Source organism: Aedes aegypti, chromosome 2 (assembly GCF_002204515.2).
Source record: "Aedes aegypti strain LVP_AGWG chromosome 2, AaegL5.0 Primary Assembly, whole genome shotgun sequence".
NCBI lineage: Eukaryota > Metazoa > Arthropoda > Insecta > Diptera > Culicidae > Aedes > Aedes aegypti.
Window position 1 is genome coordinate 123891919 of NC_035108.1, and position 24507 is coordinate 123916425.

The window sequence follows — 24507 nt, forward strand, 5'->3', positions numbered from 1 at the left end:
TCTTCCGTAAATCTCTCTGGAGTTCTTCCGGACATCGCTCTGAAATTATCCCGGAAATCTTTCTACAATCCCAAAAAAAATCCCAGGAGGATTTTAAGAAGAATTCCAGAAAAGTCCTAGAATTATTGTCTGAGGAATCCCAATGGTATTTCCGAATGAATACCAGAAGGATTAACGGTAGAATCCCAGGAAAATTCCCGTTAGCTTCCAGAAGAATATCTGAATGCATTCTAAGGGAGATACTCTATAGAATAATCACACGGAGATTTCTTGAAAAAAAAACAGGAGTGATGCCTAGAAGTATCGTAGAAGTTATTCCGGTAGAACTTATCTTCGAAAAAAATCTAGCAGGAAATATTCAGAGGATCCTCAGAAAAATTTCCGAAAGAATCCCATAAGTTTTTTCCAAAGATTCATTCAAAAATATCTGGAAGAATTCCAAAAGGATTTTCGGAGAAGTATTATAAGGATATTGACAAAAAATACGGAGGCATTTTAAAAGAATCCCAGAAGAATTTTTGAAAGTATCCTCGAAAGATATCCGAAAGTATTCCAAAAGGATTTCCGAAAACGTCCCAGATAATTTTCGTTAGATTCAGATGCATTCTCGTAAGAGTCCCAGAAGTATTACTGGAAAAATCTTAGTATATTTTTCCGAAGAATCCTAGAGTTTGGAGGAATTTAAAAAAAAAAATATTTTCTAGGGCTCTAAAAAATCTTTGGAAGAATCATTTAAAAATATTCGGTAGAATTGCATCAGAATTTTCGGTAGAAACTTCTGTAATATTTTCGATTTTTTTTTCTTAGATTTTTATTTCCAGGATTTTTAAAGAAATCCCGAGGAGATACACGCAAAAATCACAGAGGAATTTCTGCAAGAATCCCAAAAATATGTTCAGAAGAATCACAGAGGGATATCTATAAGAATCCTAGAAATAATACCGGAAGGGTTCTGTAAAATTGTTTGGAAGAATCTCAGAGCGATATTTTTAAGAATACTGGGGTTTCCAGAAACACTTGAAGTGGTTTCAGAAATAATCCCACGATTTCCAGAACAATCCCAAAGGAGTTAAGCTGAAATCCAAGAGCAATTTAAGGAAGAATCTCAGGGTAATTTCCCAAAGGATTCTGGAGCAATTTCCTCAAAACTAGTTCTAACAATATGTATAACAATATTATAATTCTAATCAATTCCTTGTGTAGCATTTCACTGTAGAAGCAACTCGTAACATCAATATTGCATTAAATCTATAAATCTTTATTCAGGTGAATTTTCGCACATCATAATTATTAACAGTGCACGTGCATGTTTAGACGTATCACCAGAAAGTAGGAGAAAGGTACTAACATTTTTTGAGCTTTTATTGAAAACAGTTTTTCACCAATACAAAAACAAAAGTTTCAACAATAAGTAATTCATCTCCGCTTCCTAGCCGAACAATGGCGGTGGTGGCGGACGGAGCCACCACAATGGACCACGTGGTCTGACAATGGGTGGTACTGGTATTGGAATCGGTATTGGTACGGGTATTACCAGCGGAGGCAAAGGTTCCGGCGCACGTCGCACTCTCACTTTGGGACACTTGGAACTCGGTACGCACTGGCCGCTATGGTTGAGCCGAACGAACCCATCCGCGCAGAAGCATCCTGGAACGCACTTTTCGTTACACGTCTGGTTGGCTCCAAGGCCGGCACATGTCTTCTCGCAAGCTGAGCCACATTCCTGGTACACCTCGTTGGGTCCACTGCAAACTGGGTGGGGAAATTATTAATGAGGGCTTGAGCATGGTAGATTAGCATACACTGCATAAAATACTTACAGTTCGACGCCGTAACGCAAGTGTAGATTAGCGCAATTACCGCTAAACTTATTAGTAACTTCATACTGGTGTTTAATTCTATGGTTATGGACTACATAAAAAATACAAAAAAAAAAAACACTTAGGTAAATTCGAAAATGACTTGAACTGTTTGGTGCCGAATAATGAAATGAACTAAATTAGGTGGTACGGCTATGGCAAACAATCGCGTTTGTTTGTGTGCAAGGTATGTACGTGAGATAGCTCAATGTTTCAAGAATCAAATGTTAGGGTATTGAATAACATATTTGTTGTGGTTTTTTGCACTGTTCAAAAGTGGCTTGCATGCCTACGCAGTTTGCGCAAATACGACGGATAAGGTATTTGAAATAGGTGAGTTTTTGCGTCGTGGAGATACTGAAATATTCGAAGTATTTTAAGGTTCAATTGATCTTCGTGCTACTGTTATTCATTGTTCTTTAATAAAAGGGGATCTTTAATAATGGGGATAACTTTGATTGTACTGGACCCACAGAAGAAATCACCGCAAAAGTTTCTGAAGCTTTTCTTCGAACAATCTGAAAGGGATTCCTGAAAGACTTGTGGAGAAGTCATGTAAAAATGTGGAGGAAACTAAGAAGCCCTTTTGTTTTTTTTTTCCTAGGTTTTCCATGAGTTATTGCAGCAATTTCATCTCTGTGAAGGAAATACCCATACATTTTCTTAGTACTATTCCATAAATATTCTCCGGAATTTTAATTAGCAACTTTTCCTTAGCTAACTTTAAAGTTTATCGAACAAAGCTTCGATAGGGTTTGTTCAAAATACACTGTTTTTTTTTTGCAAAAATATTTCAATTGCATAATATTTTAACATTAAAAAAAATAACTTACCTTTCCTTTTTTTGGCCAACAGACACGGTAAAGATTGTAGATTCTTCCATTTGTAGTTTAACGAAATGGAGATCTCAATTCTTTTTTCATATATTTCTTGTAGAAATGTTTGTTCGCTGTTGCTCATAATTTTATCTTATGATTGCTAAGAGATTTGTTTCAAGATTACTCCAGGCATTTATCAACAAATTTCTTCCTAATGATCTACAATTTCTGGACGAATGTTTGGAGATAATCCTGATGGAATCCATTGAATATTGCCTGGAGAAGTCTCTCAAAGAATTAATGTAGTAATCCCGGAAGGGAATTAAGATAGACGTTCTGACGGTATCCTCGGAAGTATAAATGAAGGAATTCGTGGAGAAGTTCCTTGAAAAATTCTGAAGGATTCAAGGATAAATGTCTGAAAAAGACCATAGAAGATATTTGAGAGCGGTATCTGGAGGGGGTAAATTACTGGAGAAATCTAAACTCAAATATTTTGGAAAAGCCCTTGGAAGCATTCTTGGTTGAATCTCTGAAGGAATCACTGGCTGCATTCCTGGACTCCCTGGTGCTATTCCTGGAGCAATTCCTGGAAGTTTTTTCAAAAGAATCCCTAGAAAATTTTATATTCGCATCTCTAGTGGAACTCCTGAGGAAACTTAGGAACAGTTAAAAAAAATCACTGACGGAATTCTTGAAGCAATCCCAGGTAAAAATACCGGACCAATCCTTGGAAGATTTACTGAAGGAAACCATGGCGAATTCCCTGTATAATATTTAATGTAATCCCTGGTGGAATATATAGAGGAATGCCTGGTAGCATTTCTGAAAGAATATCTGGTGGAACTTCTGGAGAAATCCCTGGTACAGTTGATAGTTCTTTATGTGAATTGCTGTTAGGAATTACTGGCAGAAATAATGAAGGTATGCTGGTGAAATTTCTGATAGAATCACATGTGTGATTTATGGAAGAATCCATAATAAAATGGCTTGGGATGTTGTAGTTCCTTAGGTTATTGGTGGAATTACTTAAGCTATCACTGGTGGGTTTGGCACGGTTCATACAAATTCTAAGTTCTAAGACGAGATTTCAGTGGAATTCTGGAAAGAATATCTGGTAACATCCTTGGAGAAACTTTTGAAGGAATCCCTAAAAGAATTCCTAATAAAAACCATCCAGGAGGAAGACAGTTGGAGAAAATTTACTTGCAGAATTATTGGTGCAACTCTGGGATGCATCCCAAGGGGTAATTTTCTGAGGAGTCTCCGTAGGTATTCCTGGAGGGATTTCTGGAAAATATCTAAATGTCTTTCTAGATGAAATCTTTGAAAGAAATCCTGGAATTCATGAAGAAGTTCTCGAAAATATCTCTTATTCCGTGTCGAAATGATCTTGGAGAAATTCTTTGAGAAATAAATTAAGTTGTTTATGGAGAAATTCCTGAGGGAATCCTTAGAAAAAAATCCAGAAAGTTCTCGGAGGAACCCCTTTATTGCCGTTCTATGCATATTTGTCCCACGGTCCATAAGGTTCACATAGAACATGGGACAAATAGGCGTAGAAATGTCAAAATGAAATCCCTGTAGGAGTTTTCGTAAAAAAAATCTCTTAATTATTTAGCAGTGATATTTTCCTAGTGCAGTTCCATGTAAAATTCCTGAAGGAGATAAAGGAATTCTGTAGAGGAATTCCTGAAAAATATATTGGAATCCTGGGGAGTCCCTTTTGGAATTTCCAGGAACAATCCCTGAAGAATTCTTGGAAAAGTCTTAGGTGTACGCTGTATATCTGAAACATTTCATGGTGAATTTTCTGAAAAAAATCTCTGAAGGATATACTGCATTCCCTGGACGAGTTTTCGGAAAAAAAATTGAACCATTTCCTGATGAAATGTTCTTTAACAAATTTGCTGAAAACTCCCTGAAGGAGTTTCTGGAGTGATTCTTAGGCAAATTCTAGGAAAAATTCCCAAAATAATTTTCTGAGGAATCTCTAGAAAAAAAAAATCAAAATAATGTTCTGGAGGGATCCCTTTTGGAACGCTGAAGGAATCCCATAAAGAATTCTCGGAGGAATCCTTGAAGAAAAAACTAGAAATTGAATTCAGATATCTGTCCAGGTGAAATTATCGAAGGAATTACTGAAATGCTTGCATTATTTCAAAAAATGCCTGTAAGAGTTTCTCAAGGAAGTCGTTGGAAGTAGTACTAGAGGTTTTCTCAGAAGAATTTCCGGGAAATATCTGAAATTTTTCTTGGATAGTGTAATCCCTGGAGAAGTTTTCGAAAGTACCTCTGAATCATTGCTTGGAGGAATGTTACAAGAGAAATTCGTATAGGAATCACTGAAGGAGTTCTTGATGGAATTCCTGAAGGAATCCTTGCACAAATTCCTGGAGGAATCCTTTTGAGAAATTCTTTAGAGCAATTGCAAAACAGAGAAATTCCAGATTGAATTCGTGGAGGAATCCTTTAAGGAAATCGGCACGAATTCTTGGAAAAAATTCTGTAGGAGTCTGTGAAAGAATCAGTTGAGAAATTTCTGGAAAATACCTGAATTATGTCTAGGTGAAATCTTTGAAAGAATAATTGAAATCGTTAGAGGAGTTTTGGAAAGAATCTTGGAATTTTTTCGTGGCGAAATTTCCCTAGAGAACTTTCTTGAGAAATCCCTAAAGGATTTTCTTGAAGCATATTGTGGAGGTATCCCTGGAGACATTTGCATGATAAATTCCTGGAGGAAGCCTTAGTGAATCCCTAGAGGTATCTCTGTGGTAGAATTTCTGGAGTATTCTCTGGAATACTTTCTCGAATAATTCCGAATTTTGGAGAAATTCCTGAGAAAATCCCAGGAGAAATCCCTAGAAGATCTCTTTTAGGAATCCCTGGAAAAATTTAAGGAGTAAATCTCGGAAGAATTCCTGAAGGAATCACTTGTAAAATTCTAAAGGAATTGTAGAGGGAGAATCCTTGGAAAAAATCCGGTAAAATATCTGAATTATGTCGAGGTGAAATTTATGAAGGAATTACTGACATCTTTGGAGGAATTTTCGAGAAAAAAAACTCCGCATTATGAAACGGTGAATATTTGCCTAGAGTAATTCCTTGAAAAATTACTAAGTTTCTAGACGAATTCCTGAAGGGATTATGTGAAAGAAGCCCTTGAGAAGTTGGGATTTCTTGGACGAATCTCTTGAGAAATCTGTGGAGGAATTCGGGAAGGAGTCTCTAGAGGAATCCTTGGAGAAATATCTGAAAAGTATCTGAATTATGTCAAGGTCAAATCCTGAAAGTAATTACTGAAATCATTAGAGGAATTTTCGTAAGAATCTTTGAATTATTTAGCGGCTAAATTTTCCTAGAAAAGTCCCTGAAGGATTTTCTAGAGGAATTCCTGGAGAAATTGCAGAAAGAATTTCTGGAAGATCTAGTCTAGTAACCGTTGATAATGGGCATAACAACAGACAAAGAGAAAATCTAGAAGGAAAATCACATCAAGATAGGGAGATATCCAGATATGGAGGATATCGAAAAATAAAGAATAAAAAAATGTAAACAGAATGAAGGAATTGAAAATATCATCGACATTATCTCTCCATATGTCGAGATGTAGAACATCGATAAGTGGAGTGTCGACTGTTGTATCTAATCTACGAAGTTTACCGTAACGACGCTTACGCTAACGCTATTGGTTAATCTGAATTTTATTAACCAAATTCCTTCGGAGATAAAGCCATATACATATGCAGAATGTGGCGGAAAAACACGTCCCAGGAATTGAAATGTCATTCACGCATATCAAAGAGCGTATCGCTACGAACACTCAAATAGGCCAAATGCACGTTCAACGTCATCGAGGCTCATTTCCTTCTAAAGAAACTATAAAATACAGGATGGGGTATTATCGTAGCATAGTTCAATCATGAGATCGACCATCGTTGTTTTAGTTCTTTTGTTGGCGCAAACCATCAATGCGAGGGTGCTTCCTAGCAAAAGTAAGTTGGATTGAAATATTAAGAATTTCAAATTCAAGGAGAGTTACAATACATTATCTCCTTTTCAGATTTTGAAGAACTAAAGGAAGATCAAAATCTACGCCCCAAGCGGGATTGTGATTGCACCACTGCACCGCCACCACCACCATGTGATTGCACTATTACGCCGCCTCCGCCTCCACCATGCGATTGTACTACGACTCCACCTCCACCGCCACCATGTGATTGTGACACTACTCTACCTCCACCACCACCATGTGACTGCACAACTACTCCTCCTCCGCCACCGCCATGTGATTGCACTACCACTCCGCCTCCACCACCACCATGTGACTGCATGACAACTCCTTCTCCGCCTCCTCCATGTGATTGCACTACTACACCGCCTCCACCACCGCCTTGCGATTGCACCACTACTCCTCCTCCTCCACCGCCTTGTGATTGCACTACTACACCACCTCCACCTCCTCCGCCTCCTCCTTGTGATTGCACTACTACACCGCCTCCGCCTCCTCCTTGTGATTGCACTACTACACCACCTCCACCACCGCCATGTGTCTGCGACACTACTCCACCTCCCCCACCTCCTTGTGATTGCACTACTACCCCGCCTCCACCGCCACCTTGCGATTGCGCTACCACTCCCTGTGTTTGTCCTTGAAAAACAACGAAAACCTAACAAGCAAATTTAGTAAAAAATCAAAATGCATACATACAATTGAGAACTGGTGTTTTAATGATGATAACGATGATCACAGTAATTGAAAAACAGTACGAACCTCGTTGAAGTCTCGAACAGCCTTAGCGGCAACGCGTAGCTATTCAGCAAGACCATACCGAAAGATGAAGAATCGATAAAAAGTAGTCAGGGCGTCTGTGAATTTGAAGTCATCTTCCACCGGAATTGTAGGATGTTACCAAGTTACCGGTTGCAGGAGAAACATTGACATCTATCCCGAACAAGTTAGATGTTTCACAACCATGGGATCTGAGAACTACGTAGCGTATCGCTGAATAAAGTAAGTAAGTTCCACTCGTTTTCTGTTTCTGGTTATATTTCTTCGTCGAGGCTCTCTCTGCCAGACTTGGAACTACGCCGAGTAGTATCGATTACGAGGAAACCCTTCGTGTTGGCTCGTCCGAAGAGCATCAGGAGCGCTACTCAGCATAGCTAAATTAGTTAGTAGTACGCGCCAGTAGAAGTTTTGCAGATCCTGGCGTGGAGCCGATTCCAAAAATGTAAAGCGTCGTACTGGTACTGGTCGGGGAGATGTCCGAACTGATGGTGCCCGACTACTGGCGGCTATCGCAGGTGAGATGTTCATCTTCTTTCTTCGTCAGACTGACTTGAGTGGTCGAGGTCGGTCAAACGATTCCGGTTGGGGGTTGACTTCTGGTTCATTATCGCCCCGACGACCCGATGCCAGGCACTGCTCTCTGCCTCTCGTTTTGCTGCTCTTCCCGCCAGTTTCTCTGCAAGATGGACGATATCTCCTCCACCATATCGTTCGACAGATTCCAAAGGTTAGGATCGTTTACCATTTTGCTTACCAAACTTTCTGCATTGAAGTCCTGTCCAAAAGCAGCCGCCGCCACGCTTCGTTCCATGTTGAACCTCGGGTAATCGAAGACAACATGTTACGGCGTTGCCTCTCTCTCACTACACATGGAACAGAACGGTGATAGAGCGTGGCCAAACTGATGCAAATACTGTTTGAAGCAACCGTGACCTGACAGGAACTGTGTTAGGTGGATGTTCACTTCGCAATGCTCCCTGTTTACCCAGGTCAACACATTCGGGATGAGTCTGTGGGTCCACCTTCCTTTTTCAGAGGCATCCCATTCTTTTGCCACTTGACCAGCGAGCCGATCTTTGCTAATTTCCACACCTGTCTAATGCCTCTCCACTGATCACACTCGATGTCTTCTCCCAGGGAGATACAAATCGGAATCAACCCACTGATTACCCATACTGCCTCCGACGATATTGTTCTGTATGCGCTAGCTACTCTCATGGCCATGAGCTGAAATGGGCTGTCCCGATTGCGTTTGGTTTCAGTGCTGCACCCCAGGCCGGAACTCCGTATCTCAGTATGGACGATGATATGCTAGCCAGAAAACGCCTTTTACTGCTTCTTGGACCATTTGCATTTGGCATGATTAGGGTTCCTAGTACCGACCCCTTTTGACGAGTACCGGTTCTGCGGTACTGTAACTGTTAGTACCGGTAGTACCGGTAAAATACCGCTACTGGAAGATTTTTTTTGCGGTATATATAAAGCATATAATATTGGACAAAAATTGCCACCTTTTCAAATTCTGACCAGTGAATCAAATTGTCATCAAAACAGACGAAAAACGAACAACAAAGCAAGCTCGCTTACAACCGTTTGTGCCAACTGTTGCGGATAAGGATACAATCAAAAGCAAAATTGTCATGACAATCACAGCACGCAACATTGTTGCAAGCTTTTCAACTTGCGATTTATTAGTTATTTTATAAGCAAAATCAAATTTGTTTTATGGATGCTGTTCGATAACACAGCGTAACAAAAATGACACTTTCGTGTGTCTCAAGGATCAAATTATGTGTCTCTAGTAGATTTTGGGTCGCTGAATCTGATGCCGTTCTCAGAAATGTTCCAGCACGTCACAATTTTTAGCTACAGGTCGCCAAAGTTGTATAAAACACTGGTTTTATTGATGTTTACATGAAATTTAAAGTATGATTTATCAAATTTTTTGTGATATAATCTACCAAACATGCTAAATAGGACTTGAACTTTCAATTTAGGTACAAATCAGTTGAAATTTTACGATAAAATTTAGGTTAAATCTATTTTTTTAAACATGTTTGCAGTCTCCATATAAAATTCTTCGTTTCTCTTATATGGCATAATACAATACTTTTCTGAACCACCAAAAAATAACATTTTACCATCAAAAATATTATGAACTTCATTGATAATTATTGTTCTATGCATAAAGTTTGAATTCAGTGACAAATTGAGCAAACAAATTGCCGTACAAGTTGGAAAACTTGCATGCAAGTTGGCTGAAACAGTCAAACTTAGCATTTTCAACCGTCAATATCTCAAAAACTAGACGTGCCATGATATTTCTGAAAACGGCAATGGACTCAGCAACCCTTAATTTAGTAAATAGCGGTATTTTGGTTCTTGAGACAAAAGCGTGTTCCGCAGTGTAATGTGTCAATGTTTACCAACACGGAGAAAGTTCTCGAAAATTGCAATGCGAAGCCCAGAAAAACGCTGCGGACGTGGTGATCGATCTTTGTCATATTATGTTCAAGTGGTGATAAACTGATGTTGCGGAATAGAATTGTTGCAACAAGAATAGGAGATGACAATGTCTTTGTTGCAGCGTGTTGGGTAACAATTGATTCACTGATTCTGACTCATAACACTAACAATATGTGGTCTAAAAATGATAATGGATAAACGGTTCTAACTTCATAACTCATGAAATACTCAAAAATATGTGTTGAAATTCAAGTTTTGTCACATACATTCGAATCTGTCCTCAAACCACAGATGACAGACGTTCATCTTTAATCGTCAGTGTATGTAAAGCATTGGTTATTTCTACTATTGTCGTTTTCGTTCTTAGGAACTGGGTTGGTGATCAACACATAAACAAACTAACGACAAACAAATTGTAGTTCGGTCGAACCTGAATCGTGTTGGGGTTGAAACTGTGATTCAGAACGGGTTGTGCCAGTTCCAACCTAGGTTCAAAAACGAATTCGACATATGTCGTTATGCTCTTGTTATGCGGCGCTGTCTTCGGATTGAGTAGGCTACAGATTTGCCGCTTTTTACACTATGGTGCTGGTGTCGATATCAAAATTTCCATTTGCCCCTAGCGTTGCTTTGTGTGCTAATACCTTTTAACGTTCACTAGTGACATCGTGTTGTTGAAACGAGTTTGTATGTCAAGCTGTCTGCGTTGGCGGCACTAATGATTGATTCGAACCTTTACACATGGTTCTGATGAAATTTTGTCGAGCCTCCATGTCTGTTATCTGTGTTTAAATGTCTAACTGCCATACGTATGCGTATTTTTGGAACTTTCAGACACAGAGAAAGCTCTTTCTGGGTCTATCTGGATACAGTATCAACAAATATTTCGCTTGGAAGTTGGCAGACTTTTAATATACGAATTATTCCGAACAATATCTATCAATCATTATTCCATAATTGAAGCATCTTTAAATGTGATAACCTTTCTTTATATTTGTGCCTAGTTTTTTAGAAAGCTTGATATTCACCATCAACAGCTTCATTTGTATTCGATAATCGATAATTCGATTAACCTGTTGATAATCAACTGCTGAATCATTTTTTGTTAAAAAACTTGACCCTCAGATTTTTAAAAATGTCCCAAAACATGTTTTTACTGAATCAAGATGCAAACAATGAGCTTGCTTCTAACGTTTTTATGTACGGAGAAGAACCATCATTATTGCTGAAAAGATGATAATCAGAATTAGCCTATACGTAATACGTCCATTGACCGACCTGAGAAGTTCTCCATTAACGAACTTTATCAAAGTTACGTACCATTTACAATTTCTTCATCAGTACCGAAAATACCGGTACTCAATGCTTTCCTGTACCGGTATTTCGGTACCAAAAATTGGTCGGTAATACCGGTACTTTCTGTACCGGTACTCCCGGTACCAAAACCCTAGGCATGATCCTTGTAAGTGCGATGATCGCCTTTGCCGCCTTCTCACATGCAAAGACTGTTGAAGTTTTGACGATCGTCTATGCGCCTATGTCTATGCGCCTATGTCTATGCGCTATGCCCATGTGTCTGAGCGACCGCTGTGATGCATGTCCCCCGACGGTAATCTCAGCGTGTTGAATCGCTTTGCGATTGCTGACTAGTAGCTATCTTCAGCTTGATTCCATTCGTTCAGTTTTCGATTGTGCCAATTGCCTCCGAAGCTAGCACTTCCATTTCCTCTAGCTTTTTGCATGTTACTGTTAGGACCACGTCATCAGCAAAGCCGACTATCTCGACGCTCATGGGTAACTCCAGTAATAGGACCCCGTCGTACATCCCATTCCACAGCGTGGACCCAGTATGGACACTTGCGGAACTCCCGTCATTACTATTAACTCCTTTCGGCCAGCGTCGGTTGCATACATTAACACCCGATTCTGGAAGTAGCTCTGCTGAATCTGGCACAGATAGTCAGGAACCCGCGTTGTATGGAGCGCTGGACGATGGCCTCCCAACTGGCGCTTCATAACGTCTATCGTAACTACGACGCAGTAACGATTTTCTCTTCGTTTTGCGTGGATGCTTTCTCGGCCCTCTCTAGGACTTCCGAGTTGCGTCTACCGTTGACTTCCCCTTCCGGAATCAGAACTGCATTTCTGATAGTTTGTTCTCGCTCTCCGTAAATTTAGCCACCCTGTTTAGGATGACTCGTTCCAAGAGTTTGCCCAGTGTATCTAACAAGCATATAGGCCTGTATGATGATGGATCACTGGGTGGTTTTCCCGACTTCGGTAGCAACACCTGCTTCTGAATTTTCCATACATCTGGGAAGTGACCTTCATCCAGGCATTTTTGCATCACCTTCCGGAACATATCCGGGTACGCTAGGATTGCCGCATCATTTGCCACATTCGGTATTCCATCCGGTCCGGGAGCCTTTTTGACCTTCAATGCTTTCGCCGCTGCTACAAGCTCGTCATTGGACGATCTTCAGAGTTTTCTTCTTCCTCGTTGACATACGGTGTGGGTGGCCACGGTATCAGATCATGCGATGGGAAGAGACTCTCGACAATAACCCTCGCTATTGTCAGCCCAATTGCATCCAAGTTCAGGGCATCGTTGTCGGTGCGAAGTGCCTCAAAGAAGAGATCTTCGGCTTTCACTGCCGGTCGCAAATTGTGTTCCTCTGCACTGCCGTAGTGTTCCGCTGGCTAATCATATAGCGTATCCTCTGAGTGTTCTCTTCGCTTACCCTCCAGTTCATGTAGTCCGCCAGTAATGGACTACAAAATGTTAGGTCGAAGATTGACTGCCGTCCGTTTTTCCTTTATGTGCTAACGTTACCTTTGTTGCACAATCGTACGTCTAGCTTTGAAAGAGCCTCCAGTAGGTAGTAACCTCTGTCATTGGTAGCCCTGCTATCCCACTCCGCGGCCCATGCATTCAAGTCACCTCCAATCTGCACTGGTTTTCGATCAACTAGCTCGTCGGTCGACTCTTCCAACATCCGACTAAATTCTTCAAACGTCCATCTTGGAGGAGCGTAGCAGCTGCCAAAGTAGATTCCGTTGATTTTGGCGATCATGAACCCTGCGTTTGAGCTGGCAATCACTTCCTGGGTAGGAAACCTTCTTCGTCTTCTTCTTCTTTCTGGCGTTACGTCCCAACTGGGACAAAGCCTGCTTCTCAGATTAGTGTTCTTATGAGCATTTCCACAGTTATAACTGAGAGCTTTCTTTGCCGATTGACCATTTTTGCATGTGTATATCGTGTGGTAGGTACGAAGATACTCTATGCCCTGGGAATCGAGAAAATTTCCTTTACGAAAAGATCCTCGACCAGTGGGATTCGAACCCACAACCCTCAGCATGGTCATGCTGAATAGCTGCGCGTTTACCGCTACGGCTATCTGGGCCCCAGGATAGGAAACCTGCCCTCACTTGTATCGCCGTTGTGCCTGTGCTATCCGTCACCCAATGGGTTACATGCATGGCTTGATTCGCTACTCATCACATAGTAACGCACATGCGCTAGTGTCTATCTGAGAGAGAGGATACAGCTCACTGACAGTTGGCATGCTTTCCTGCCTTCTTTGACTTCTTTTTTTAATTCTTGGGCTGTGCACAACGGTCAGATGATCTTATTTTGGTCAAAACATATTCAACTCCTTGTTGTTCACTATAAAAAGGATATGAATAATAAAAAAATCAAAATCAGTTTGCTAACTCACAACTATAGTTAGGAATGCAACATTTTAAATGTGCGAATGTGCGGTTTTCCAGTGACAGTTGATGACAGGTTCCCTTGACTTTTGGGAGCTCGCAATTTAAGCTAACTGTCTCCTCTCTCTCTCACGACACTAAAAGGTAACGCGAAAAATATTGGCAATTCGAGTGACAATTAGAAGTTCGGCAATCAAAAGTGTTAGACGAAGCGGACAGGTAGGCAGCGGATTCACGTGGAAACACGAAAGAACTTCACGGGCGAACTCGAAAAATACCGTGGGAGAAAAACTCGACTGTGTCATTCACAAAGCGTAAAAAATTTTATTGTCGTCATAATAAAAACAAACGTCAAAACACACACCTGTGATATCGGCGTATTGGTCGACACAAAGGGGTTCGGCAAACTGGTCAAACTTAAGGCTACCTAACGTTGCATTTTCATTTACACTCCTCCTCAACGGTTAGCATGGGAACCATGGGAAACACTCACTCGATTGTTGCGTTCCATTCGCTCATTTCCACACACAATCAAGAGCAAGGTTGCCGTTTCTCCTACCAAGCTGAGTGCTTCAATTCGGCAACAGAATGATTCACTACCGACTCCGTGTGCCGAAGGAATCCGATTGCAGTAGCGAATGAATGTTTACATTCCGATTCCGCTGGAGCAGCATTCGTATTTGAGTGCTGATGAGTGCTCACTGACTGGAAATACACCCGGCGGAACGATTCATTGAACGCGAAATTCGTACATTCAGTTGAATGCATTCAGGAATTGAATGGTGAACGCGTTCTTAAGTGTTTTCCATGTGAGAGAATTGGTTCTCTCTCCGCTCTGTGAGTCTTTTGATTTTCGGTTTATCTCAATCGTTTACGATTCGTCGGAATTGCACTCGCCCTAGTAGCATTCGGCTGTCACTGAGCTCTTGGTGGCTCTCAAGTTCTTGCGGCGTGTTTTCAGGTGTCGTCAGACTACCAGCGAAGGGCTTTCGTTCTTGATCTGTTTCTGTTCTGAGGGATGGCAGTAGCAGCAACCATTTTGATGATATATGCTACCCAAAGTCGCAACTGATTACGCACAAAGCCGTGAGACAGCGTTGCCGGATGAGGAAGAGCTCAACGAAGCCCCTTTTGAGGACTACTGTAGTAGTGTTTGCAACGCAGCAGAAGATGTCATTGGATTCGAGGAAGGAAATCGATGAATCGATTTGTTTGACGAGGAGTGTCAGACGGTTTTAAACGAGAAAAATGCAGCGTGGGCGTTGATGTTGCAGCAAGGTACCCGTTAAAATGTGAACCGATACAAATAGAAACAAAGACAGCAAACCTATCTGTTCCGGGTAAAAGCGCCGCCTAGAAGAGTTCGAACAGTTGTATCGTTCTCAAGAAACACGTAAGTGCTACAAAAAACTCAACGCATCCCGCAAAGACTTTGTGTCGTGAGGCGAAATGTGCCTGGATACGGATGAAGGTATTTTGACAGAGGAACGTAAGGTGATTGAGAGGTGCAGCACCACAGTGAACACTTGAATTGTGCAGATGCGGAATATCACCGGTTTTCCACCGGTACGGCGGATGAGTAAACCTCGCTACTTCCACAATAAGTTAAGAAAGATGTTCTCAGACAGCTCAAAAGCAACAAATAGCTGATAATGAAGGTAATGCAGAGGAACTCATTAAATAGGGCTCTAACAGGTTGGCTTCTTGCCAGCACTTATTAAACATAATATTACTAGTTGATATTGTTTTTAAATAAGGATATTATCCTTATTTAAAAACAATATCAACTAGTAATCTTTGAAAATTGAACCCAGTAAACAGTAGCGGACGTTACCACTAAGCTAAGTCCCTAAGGGCCGATTTCTTCACCACCGCTTAGGTTTTAAACCTAGTTTAACTATATCGGTAAGTGTGGTTTACGGCTTTAGCCATGGTGAAGAAATCGGCCCTAAGACAAACACTGCCCATACTCGCATAACAGTCCCATTTATATAGGAAATCCCATACAATATGGGACTGTTATGCGAGTATGGGCAGAACAGGTGTGTGTCATTTTTTCCGAACAATGTATTGTAGTTTCTTCAGATTACTTCAAAATAAAGTTGAAGCCTTTACCACAAGTAGTATTGCAATTTATTGTTTTCTAGAGCATAGTATTAGGCACAAGGAGCAACAGTAGTGGTTGAACATAGGCATGGTGCTTCAGTGGTCGTTGTACATGAGCAAGGAGCTTCCGTTGTAGTAGTTGTAGGTGGCTTGCACTTGAGTGGTTTCTTCTTGGTAGTAGTTGGGGCCAACGTCGTGGTTAAAATGGGGCAATCACAAGCCGGGATACACGTCCCAAGTGAATCCCGTACATATCCATCTTTGCAGAAGCACCCTGATACACAAACCGCCGGACACAGGTCGCAATCGTACAGATTGGTACAGGTTCTCTCACACAACGATCCACATATTAGGTACACTTCGTTTGGATCTTCACAACCTGTAATGGTAGTACGAATACTGATTTTTCGAAACTTGAGCAATTGACTTAAACTTTAGCCAAACTTACATAAAGTAGGACACACCCTCGCTTCGAATGCTTGCACAATTAGGAGTAATAGCACAACCAATGTCGATCTCATGTTGGAACGTGCACCGGACAGGTGTCACGTTTTTTATAGCTTCCGTAAGCGGAAGTTAAGCTTACGCATGTCGCACGTGCGGTTATTTTCATTCTTAACGCAATGCAGTTTGTAATCAGGGCATACAACGGTACAATCAGAGCTATGCGTCAGGTTGCATAAGTTCTAAGGGGGAGGTTTTAAATTACGTTGCTCACAAATATTGACAGTTTCGTGTACGGAAAACAGCACAAGAAGTCTAACTTTCTCAAAAATATGGCCACGTAGTTTATGGACAACCTTTTAGGAAGTATGCATCATAATGCATATCACTTATGCGATATTTCGATTTTAAATATAATGGATAATTTAGAATATGCCTCAAACTTATACATACCGGTTTTTTTTTATTTTTAAGCCTGATGCAGTCAATATAATAGTTTAGTGTTCTAAGATCGTTTTCATAGTAGCATATTTTTTCATTGGGGGTTGTCCATTTATTACGGAAGGGTTTAAGGTGGTGGAGGCGGCGGTTGGTATTTCTTACTTACTATACAAATTATTTTTATTTTTTATACAAAAAGGGGAGGGGGGGTTGAAAGTCGGTCAAAATTAAGCATAATTAATAAACAGCCTCTTGCGGCATTATGAGCCTCTGTACGTGCCATAAATTCTTTTGACTTTTACTGTGCGCCGTGTGTTGGTGCTGTATCGCTCTCTCTCACGAGCAACTTGAAAACAGGGCGCACAGTAAAAGTCAAACGTTTTATAGCATGCATAGGCTCATTATAGAAAATTGATTCTTTGTTTTTCTTAATCTTTCGTGCTTCACAATAAGGAGTAACTATGTTTGCACCTGAAATTATAAGCTTAACTGTTTCCTCGGTGTTACCATTTCAGCAATGGAATCTCTGTTAGAATCCACCCAATGCTCTAAGAGGGTGTTTGATGGATGTCTTGTAGAAAGAAGATAAACCTTTGTTCTTCAATAAGACATCAAAATCAATTCTGAAATCAATGCATGTGTGTAGCTTGTTGTTACTGAGCCATCGATAGGGTAATTTGCCCGTTATTTTGGTAGTACCTTTAAATGCGGTATAAGAATTCAACGAATTTCATAGGCATTTTAAGTTTAGTACCAAAATAATTATATACAGCAGGTACACTCCCGTGCAAAAGTTTGGGTTCTCCCAGTAAAAAACATACAAAAGTGTTTTGTGCATATCTCTGTAATTACACGAAATTATCTATGTCGCATTCGAAAGGTAATGAGTTACTTCCTTCGTAGGTATTTAGGTATACTACATTTTTACTTAAAGTTGTGACATTTTCCGACATTGATCGACCAAAATTTTATATCAATGTGTCATTAGAATCGGAATCTTATATTTTTTGCAGATCTCTTACGAAGTTTTGGCGGAAAAACCTAAAAACTATGATATTAAATCTTCGAGCTGTTTAGTGGAAAACCTATAAGTAGATGAATAACCGAATTTAGTACTATACCATTAAATTCCACTAGAGTTTGTATCTTTTGATAGATATGCGTATTTCGACCTCGACTGTAAGGCCGTCTTCAGTGTCGAGTCTAATTCAAAATTTATAATTCGGTAACGAAGCATTTCCGGCATTCCGTGTCTTCGGCAAAGTTGTTTGTAACAACGAAGATCATCTACTAACATAAACGGATAGTTTGTAAATCTTCCGCATAGGTGGTGCCACAATCTAACTTTTTACTGTGACTTTCTAGAGACTGGCATGTTCGGCAAAGTTGTTCATTTTCATAAAATAAACAACTCTCTCGAAGACGTCAAGCGCAAAAATCGCAATTTCAAGTTTTCAGACAACATAGAAAAATATTAGATAAAACGAATGTCAAAATTTCAGAATGGTATATTTTGGTGTTTTTGAGATACTTACATTTTTTAACAATGGTTATATCCTGGGAGGGAGAAACCAATACAAAATTTCTGTACGTCATAGTGAGCCGAGATTCCGCTGTCACGAACTGTCACTATGAGCCCAGATCTCAAACATTGGACTAACATGGAAGAAGCGCGTAACTGATTAAAACACATTTTCGCATTTCATCAAAAGTGACAAAAATTGAATGAAAATCAATTCATACACAAAATGTAAGTAATGTCACGTGAGCACCTTCTATCTGATTGAATATAAAGCATTGAAAAACGCATCGTTTTACTTTTTCCAATGAAAATTATTATTTATTGCATAGAAAACTGTGGCCCTTTTTCCATGTTTGTCAGGAAAGATTGAAAGTACACAACAAAAGAAAACTAGCGGTTTTCCCCAAGCCTGCCTTGATTGTTGTTGGCAAGCTGGAGTTATCTTGCAGTTCAAACAAATGTTGTTCTATATTTCGTGTGTAGTATCGGTGCCTCCCTCCCAGGTTATATCACTTCAATACAGTTAAATGTCCATGAATTGATCTGAAGAGATGATTGACTTTCAGAAATAACGAGTCATGGAACATTTTTTTTTATAAAACTGTTTAAATAGGCCATCATAGTAGCCATAAAATTCAGTTTTAGAGCAGTTCCTAGAGTTAATATTGAGTAATGTAGATGAAAGTGTAAATTAAAACTGGGTAGGTGAAAGTATGTTTTTCTTCAATTATTTAAATGATATAGCATACCATGAAAATTTTATCATGTGTCAGTTAATTGTTGTCATCATGGCTCAAAATGAGTAATTTAATTTGTGAATTTGTTACTTTTAATACGGAAAAACTAATTTTAAAGCATATTCCTGTCAATATCTCTGAATACAGGTCGAACTTGATTTTCCGGAGTATCGTTTTTTTCACTCCGGATAATCGAATCACTAAAAGAAAAATTTAAATCTGCGATAAAAGAACTTGAACATTATTTTTTATTTCGTTGTTTCATTTATATGATGCGGTGGCGTAGCCAGAAATTATTTCTAGGGTCAGTAGGGTTCTTGAGAAGATAAACAATTTGTTTGACCAGCATACACAAAAAACACTTTTCAAACCAACCTTTCTTAAGTACGTTCAAAACTGCAAAACCAATCATATTGTATATTGCAATACCCAATTATCTCAGATTTATGCATATAAACTGAAAAACAAGAATATCAAAAAACAAATTCGATAATCGAGTCTAAAATTCCGGATAATTGAATCCCGGATAATCGAATCACCGGATAATCGAGTCTCCGGATAATCTGTACTAAAATTTCAGAGCTCACGATCTCTTGTCATGAGCTTGTAGATTTGTTTTTAAGCGGGCTATTTAATTAAGGCTATTTAAGCTTAAATGTGTGTTTAAATGCCGGTGCTTTGCTTGAACGGAGAGCTTCCAAAACTTGTAACAGACGAGTTCCAGATGAAATCCAAAGCCAGCTTGTACTATAGGCAGATATAATAATTTCAAGAAATTATAAAATATATTTTTCCACTTATTTGAAATTACCCTTAAATATTTGCCACGAAAATATTCATCGCATAATGAAAAGAAAAATGAAAAAATCTCAAAAACACCATAATATACCTCTCTGAAATTTTGACATTCGTTTTATCAAGTATTGTTTTATGTTGCCTGAATATTTGAGCTCGCGATTTATTGCGCTTTTGGAAATATTGAAGTTCAAAAATTGCTCTATTTTTCAAGTTTTTTTACTATATTTTTTAAATTTTTAAGCGTCGTTTTAACAAATTTTCAGCACCGAAGTTTGTGTTTGCTATAGGGGATTTTTTTAATTTCCGTACAAAGTGGGCCGAAGGGTCTCAGATTTTCATGAAACTTTTTCCACAGGCAGGGCTCATCAATATATGAATAAAAAAAAATGAGAAAAATTCAGGGTAGCTTATTTTCCACCGTTGAGAAAATTCGTAAAGAAAAGCCGGAAAAACTATGCTCCAACTCGTGGAAAATTTTCAAAAAAAGTATTTTTGAGAAGGTAATTTCATAAGCTTTAATCGCTGAAATTTTTGATATGTACTTTTTTTTCGTTTTTGAGTTATGGCCAATTTTGTGGAAAATGACCATATAAGCCTTTTCTTTGAAAACCCATACTTCAATCGAAGCATCGGAAAAACAAAGATTTTTTATCAAAGCATGATAAAAAAATGGTAAAGCATGGCTTTTCTTTACGAATTTTCGCAAGTTAATATGTTTTTTATTCCTGAGAAAATTTGCTTTCATTTTCATAAAAAAAAACTTTGTTTCTATGATGCTTCGTTCTTGAGTTATGATTTTTCAAAGTAAGTAGTGTCAGGGGAAAACAATAAAATTCCAACTGAGTTTTCCGGGAAAATAGGCGACCCTGAATTTTTCTCAATTTTTTTTATTCATATGTTGATGAGCCCTGCCTGCGGAAAAATTATCATGAAAATCTGAGACCTTTCGGCCGAAACCCGTACGGAAATAAAAAAAAATCCCCTATAGTTTTATCAGCAAAAAATATTATACGCCATGGTTCTTAAGAAAAATATCAAACTCGATAAAAAATTTTTACCCTACTTCGGTCTTGTCTTGCCACTAACTAGAAACAGTAGGCTGTGGGATTTTGAAACTAAGCGGGAAAACTTACAGTGCCAGGCCAACTCAAGACACAAGAGACTCTCCGGCAATCTCAGGGTCGGCTAGCTACTGGGTAATCAAGGGCTTTCGCGTACAAATAACTAACTCCAGGAAACTTTAACGTTTCTGATGCATTCATTCAATTCCCTAATTGTGGCGTGTGCGTGTTGTTATGTGAGTTCCAATTTTGTGTGAATTTGTTATGTGTAATCTATTTCTAATGGTCGTACCAGTACATACCGCTGCCTTCTGGTTAATGACGGACGAATGGCCGACACAGCGACACCAATCCTGTTGTGCGGCCGGAACTCTCGCCGGAATGGCGAAACGGGCGGATGTACGGATGGGTTCGCAGGTCTGTTGACGGGCCAGCGGGCGTTGCTGGACTAGGTGGGCAGGCGTTTTCATTCTTAGGCACAATCGGCCGGCCGTGGCATGGCCACCTTGGACGGCCGAGAGGGGAAATCTCCTTTTCGTTTAGGACCAGTGGCCCGAGATAACGATCTTCTTAGGATCCACAATCTTTTACGACTAGGCTCGGAAACCGTTCCCGGTTTCGCGGGCCGAACCGTGTGCTGGACGGAACAATGGCAAAACAAGAACAAGAACAAGATACAAGAGGCCCGTGAGGACTCAGCTACATTACAAAACTTTCACGAGTACAGTGCAGGATAAATTATATTACCTGAGCGATTTATTTTCACTCGAATCCACTTAGCTCCTGCTTAGGGAAATAGGGGGGGTTGTTCTACTTGTTTCACTGCACTCACTAAATTATTGTCCACAGCATACGGACGTCTGATACTAAAAGAGGCCGAATTTGGGGAATGGCCGTTCTTTTAAAGATTTCCCACTTTCATCAAAGTACATCTATTTAGCATGCCATCTCGCTTCTCATGAACCATCGCCATGATTAATAATTGGTAGCAAACACGAAGGACGAATACATATACAGCGGTACTTAACCCTATCACTCCTGTGGTATTTCCCTTCTGTTTTTGCACAAGAAACGTGAAAGGTCCAACAAACATCAACAAATACAAGACAAAAATCATCAATTCTTGATTACTTTTTCAAATCGACGTAAGTAACTTTCATACGGTTTTGAGAAAGTTAATTCAGAAGAATCACAACCTGTCTTCTAAAACTGTTTTAAAATGAATCACCTTTTTAACATTTTTTCGCAGTGTATGCCACTTAAATTTTGCAGACAATCAGCTCACGTTCAAAATCTACGTAGTTTCTATTATTTCCCAAAAAAAAATAATTATACAAAATCATAAGCCGTTTCATCAAGTTACTTTCGACGTTTTTCTACCAGTGTAAAATCGGCTCAAGTAGTGTTTTGTTTTGATTCGTGGTTAAGTCACTTTGTCTCTCCATACAGCAGGGCGGCGAAAGTAGTGGTTAGGTTGCGAAAGTTGAAAATCTTACTTTCGTCGTTTTGTAAATCCCGAAATTAAACGTTCTAAAAGTGAAAAGTTGAGTTGGTACAGAGCGGTACGTGTAGAATTCCGCCTGCTTAACACGTAGGATCGATAAAGTAAGTTTGTATACCTTTTTTGACTTGAGTCTGTATGAATAAGTTTTCGAGAATGGACCAATGCACGAGTTCACTGATTTGACGTTTGAGCGGTGCCGAATTCATTGGTTTCCATGGTCACATAAATAACACGGCACCGCTAAAACGTCAAATAGTAAACCCGTGCACAGGTCCATTAGTAACAAAACAGTAACAATTTTGACGTCTTCGAGAGAGTTGTTTACTTTATGAAAATGAACAGTTTTGGCGAACATGGCAAGTCTTTAGAAAGTCACAGTAAAAAAATAGATTGTGGCGCCACCCATGCGGAGGATTTACGAACTATCTGTTTATGTAGATGGTCCTCGAAGTTACAAACAACTTTGCCGAAGACACCAAATGCCGGAAATACTTCGTTACCGAGTTATGAATTTTGTCCCGCCAGATTGCGTACCTGGCCCATATTGCCATTGCTACAACGGGGATACCTTTGAGGTGGTGCACGAGTTTCTCTATGGACCAATGCACGAGTTCACTAATTTGACGTTTGAGCAGTGCCAAATTCATTCGTTGCTATGGTCACGTAAATAACACGGCACCGCTCAAATGTCAAAGAATGAACGCGTGCATTGGTCTATATTGGATCCTTGCTGACGGCTGACAACAATGTTAGTTGGGAAATACGAAGGTGCATCATCAGTGGAAGTCGTGCCTACAATGGGTTTCAGAGGGAACTGCGGTCAAGATAGATTCACAACTGCACCAAATGCACCATGTAAAAACGCGTATGAGACCGCTAGTCCTCTATGGGCATGAGACGTGGACTATGCTAGAGGAGGATTTGCAAGCTCTTGGGGGTTTTCGAACGCCGAGTGCTAAGGACGATTTTCGGCGGCGTGCAGGAGAACGGTGTGTGGCGGCGAAGCATGAACCACGGGCTCGACCAACTCCACGGCGAACCCAGTCTCCTGAAGGTGGCCAAATCTGGAAGGATACGTTGGGCATGTTGGGCATGTTGCAAGAATGCCGGACAACAGCCTATAACGGGCCAGCCTGTCGAGCTTACTTTTTAATTGGGTAGCTTATGCGCCACTCCGAAAGGAGACCACCCAACAGAGATTACGTTGCCCGGCTTGAGACCTTCTTGGGGAAGGGTCACTTCATTAGTGGGTAAGCTGACTGGCTGACTCAAATAGTCCGTCGTACTTCACGTTTCCGAGCGGACACAGCAACTTCAGAAAAGTTCACACATAAATTCCTCCAATAAACGGCCGAGGACAAGTTTTGAAGGCGGGGTTTTTCCTCACAGGTCCAGTCCAAAACGTTCACCCGTCCCACTCCGCAGAAAACTAAAGAACAGTCCCAAAATAACATAAAGTCAGTTTCGGGCTGACCACCCAGTAAATAACCCAAAACTACTACAAAAAACTACATACGGACGCGAAGCAACATAGAAACCTTAAAAGACGCTAACTAAATACATTCAAAATACATTGAGCTTTTTCCTCCGTGCATGGAGCAAACTAAATTTTATTGGGGGAACAAAAATACATGGATTGCTCCAAAACTAGTTATACATGCTTTATTTCCACTATCGCTCTCTACATTGCCTAGGCCTAGTCTACTCTCTTTCCCACTAACTTCCCTCTAGCTATTTCTGTGTGTGCGGATCAACTTCTCCTGCGGCGCGCACTCGATGCGCGAGATCTTCTGCTGCTCTTCTTCTCTTCAAGCTTCGAACTCCGACATTCGCTCCGTGGAGCTCACACCTCCACCTCTCACTCTCGGGTGAGTTCTATGCTAGCGCCGCCGAATTATGGGCTATGACGGACTAGCAAAATAATGTTGTTGTGCCTCTATTGGGTCACATGGCCATGGACGACACTAACAAACATGCATGCAATTTTCGTACTCACTCGTTACCTAGGGTTTTGATGTGGGTGGGGAGACGCTTACGGTGACTGGGGCAGTTTAGCTCACTACCTCCAGCCTGGTACTCTCGCCGGGATGGCAATCGAACAGGCGATGCGGTTGGTGGTGTCTCCCTCACCGGTGCGCGGGCTTACGCGTAAGCGCGGTACAAACGCTCGATCCTGCAGTGGCGCGCACACAATAGTTGAGGCGCCGTCGGCAATTTGCTCCGGTGGCGTGCTGGTTTGTTCGCTACT

At 40.4% G+C, this 24507-nt stretch overlaps 2 protein-coding genes across 2 annotated transcripts; both read right to left on the minus strand.

Annotated features, from left to right (window-relative positions):
* Positions 1-1344: 1344 nt before the first annotated feature.
* On the minus strand, positions 1345-2066 carry LOC5575126 (cysteine-rich venom protein 6). The gene is made up of 2 exons (XM_001655445.2): positions 1821-2066; positions 1345-1752 (listed from the first exon to the last, which is right to left on the minus strand). Exons 1-2 carry the CDS (start codon positions 1882-1884, stop codon positions 1430-1432), a joined length of 387 nt encoding a protein of 128 aa, XP_001655495.1. The 5' UTR covers positions 1885-2066; the 3' UTR covers positions 1345-1429.
* A 4696-nt stretch (positions 2067-6762) lies between these two features.
* On the minus strand, positions 6763-21225 carry LOC110675135 (glycine-rich protein DOT1-like). Its single transcript, XM_021839517.1, has 2 exons — positions 21058-21225; positions 6763-7317 (listed from the first exon to the last, which is right to left on the minus strand). Exons 1-2 carry the CDS (start codon positions 21223-21225, stop codon positions 6763-6765), a joined length of 723 nt encoding a protein of 240 aa, XP_021695209.1.
* Positions 21226-24507: the final 3282 nt, after the last annotated feature.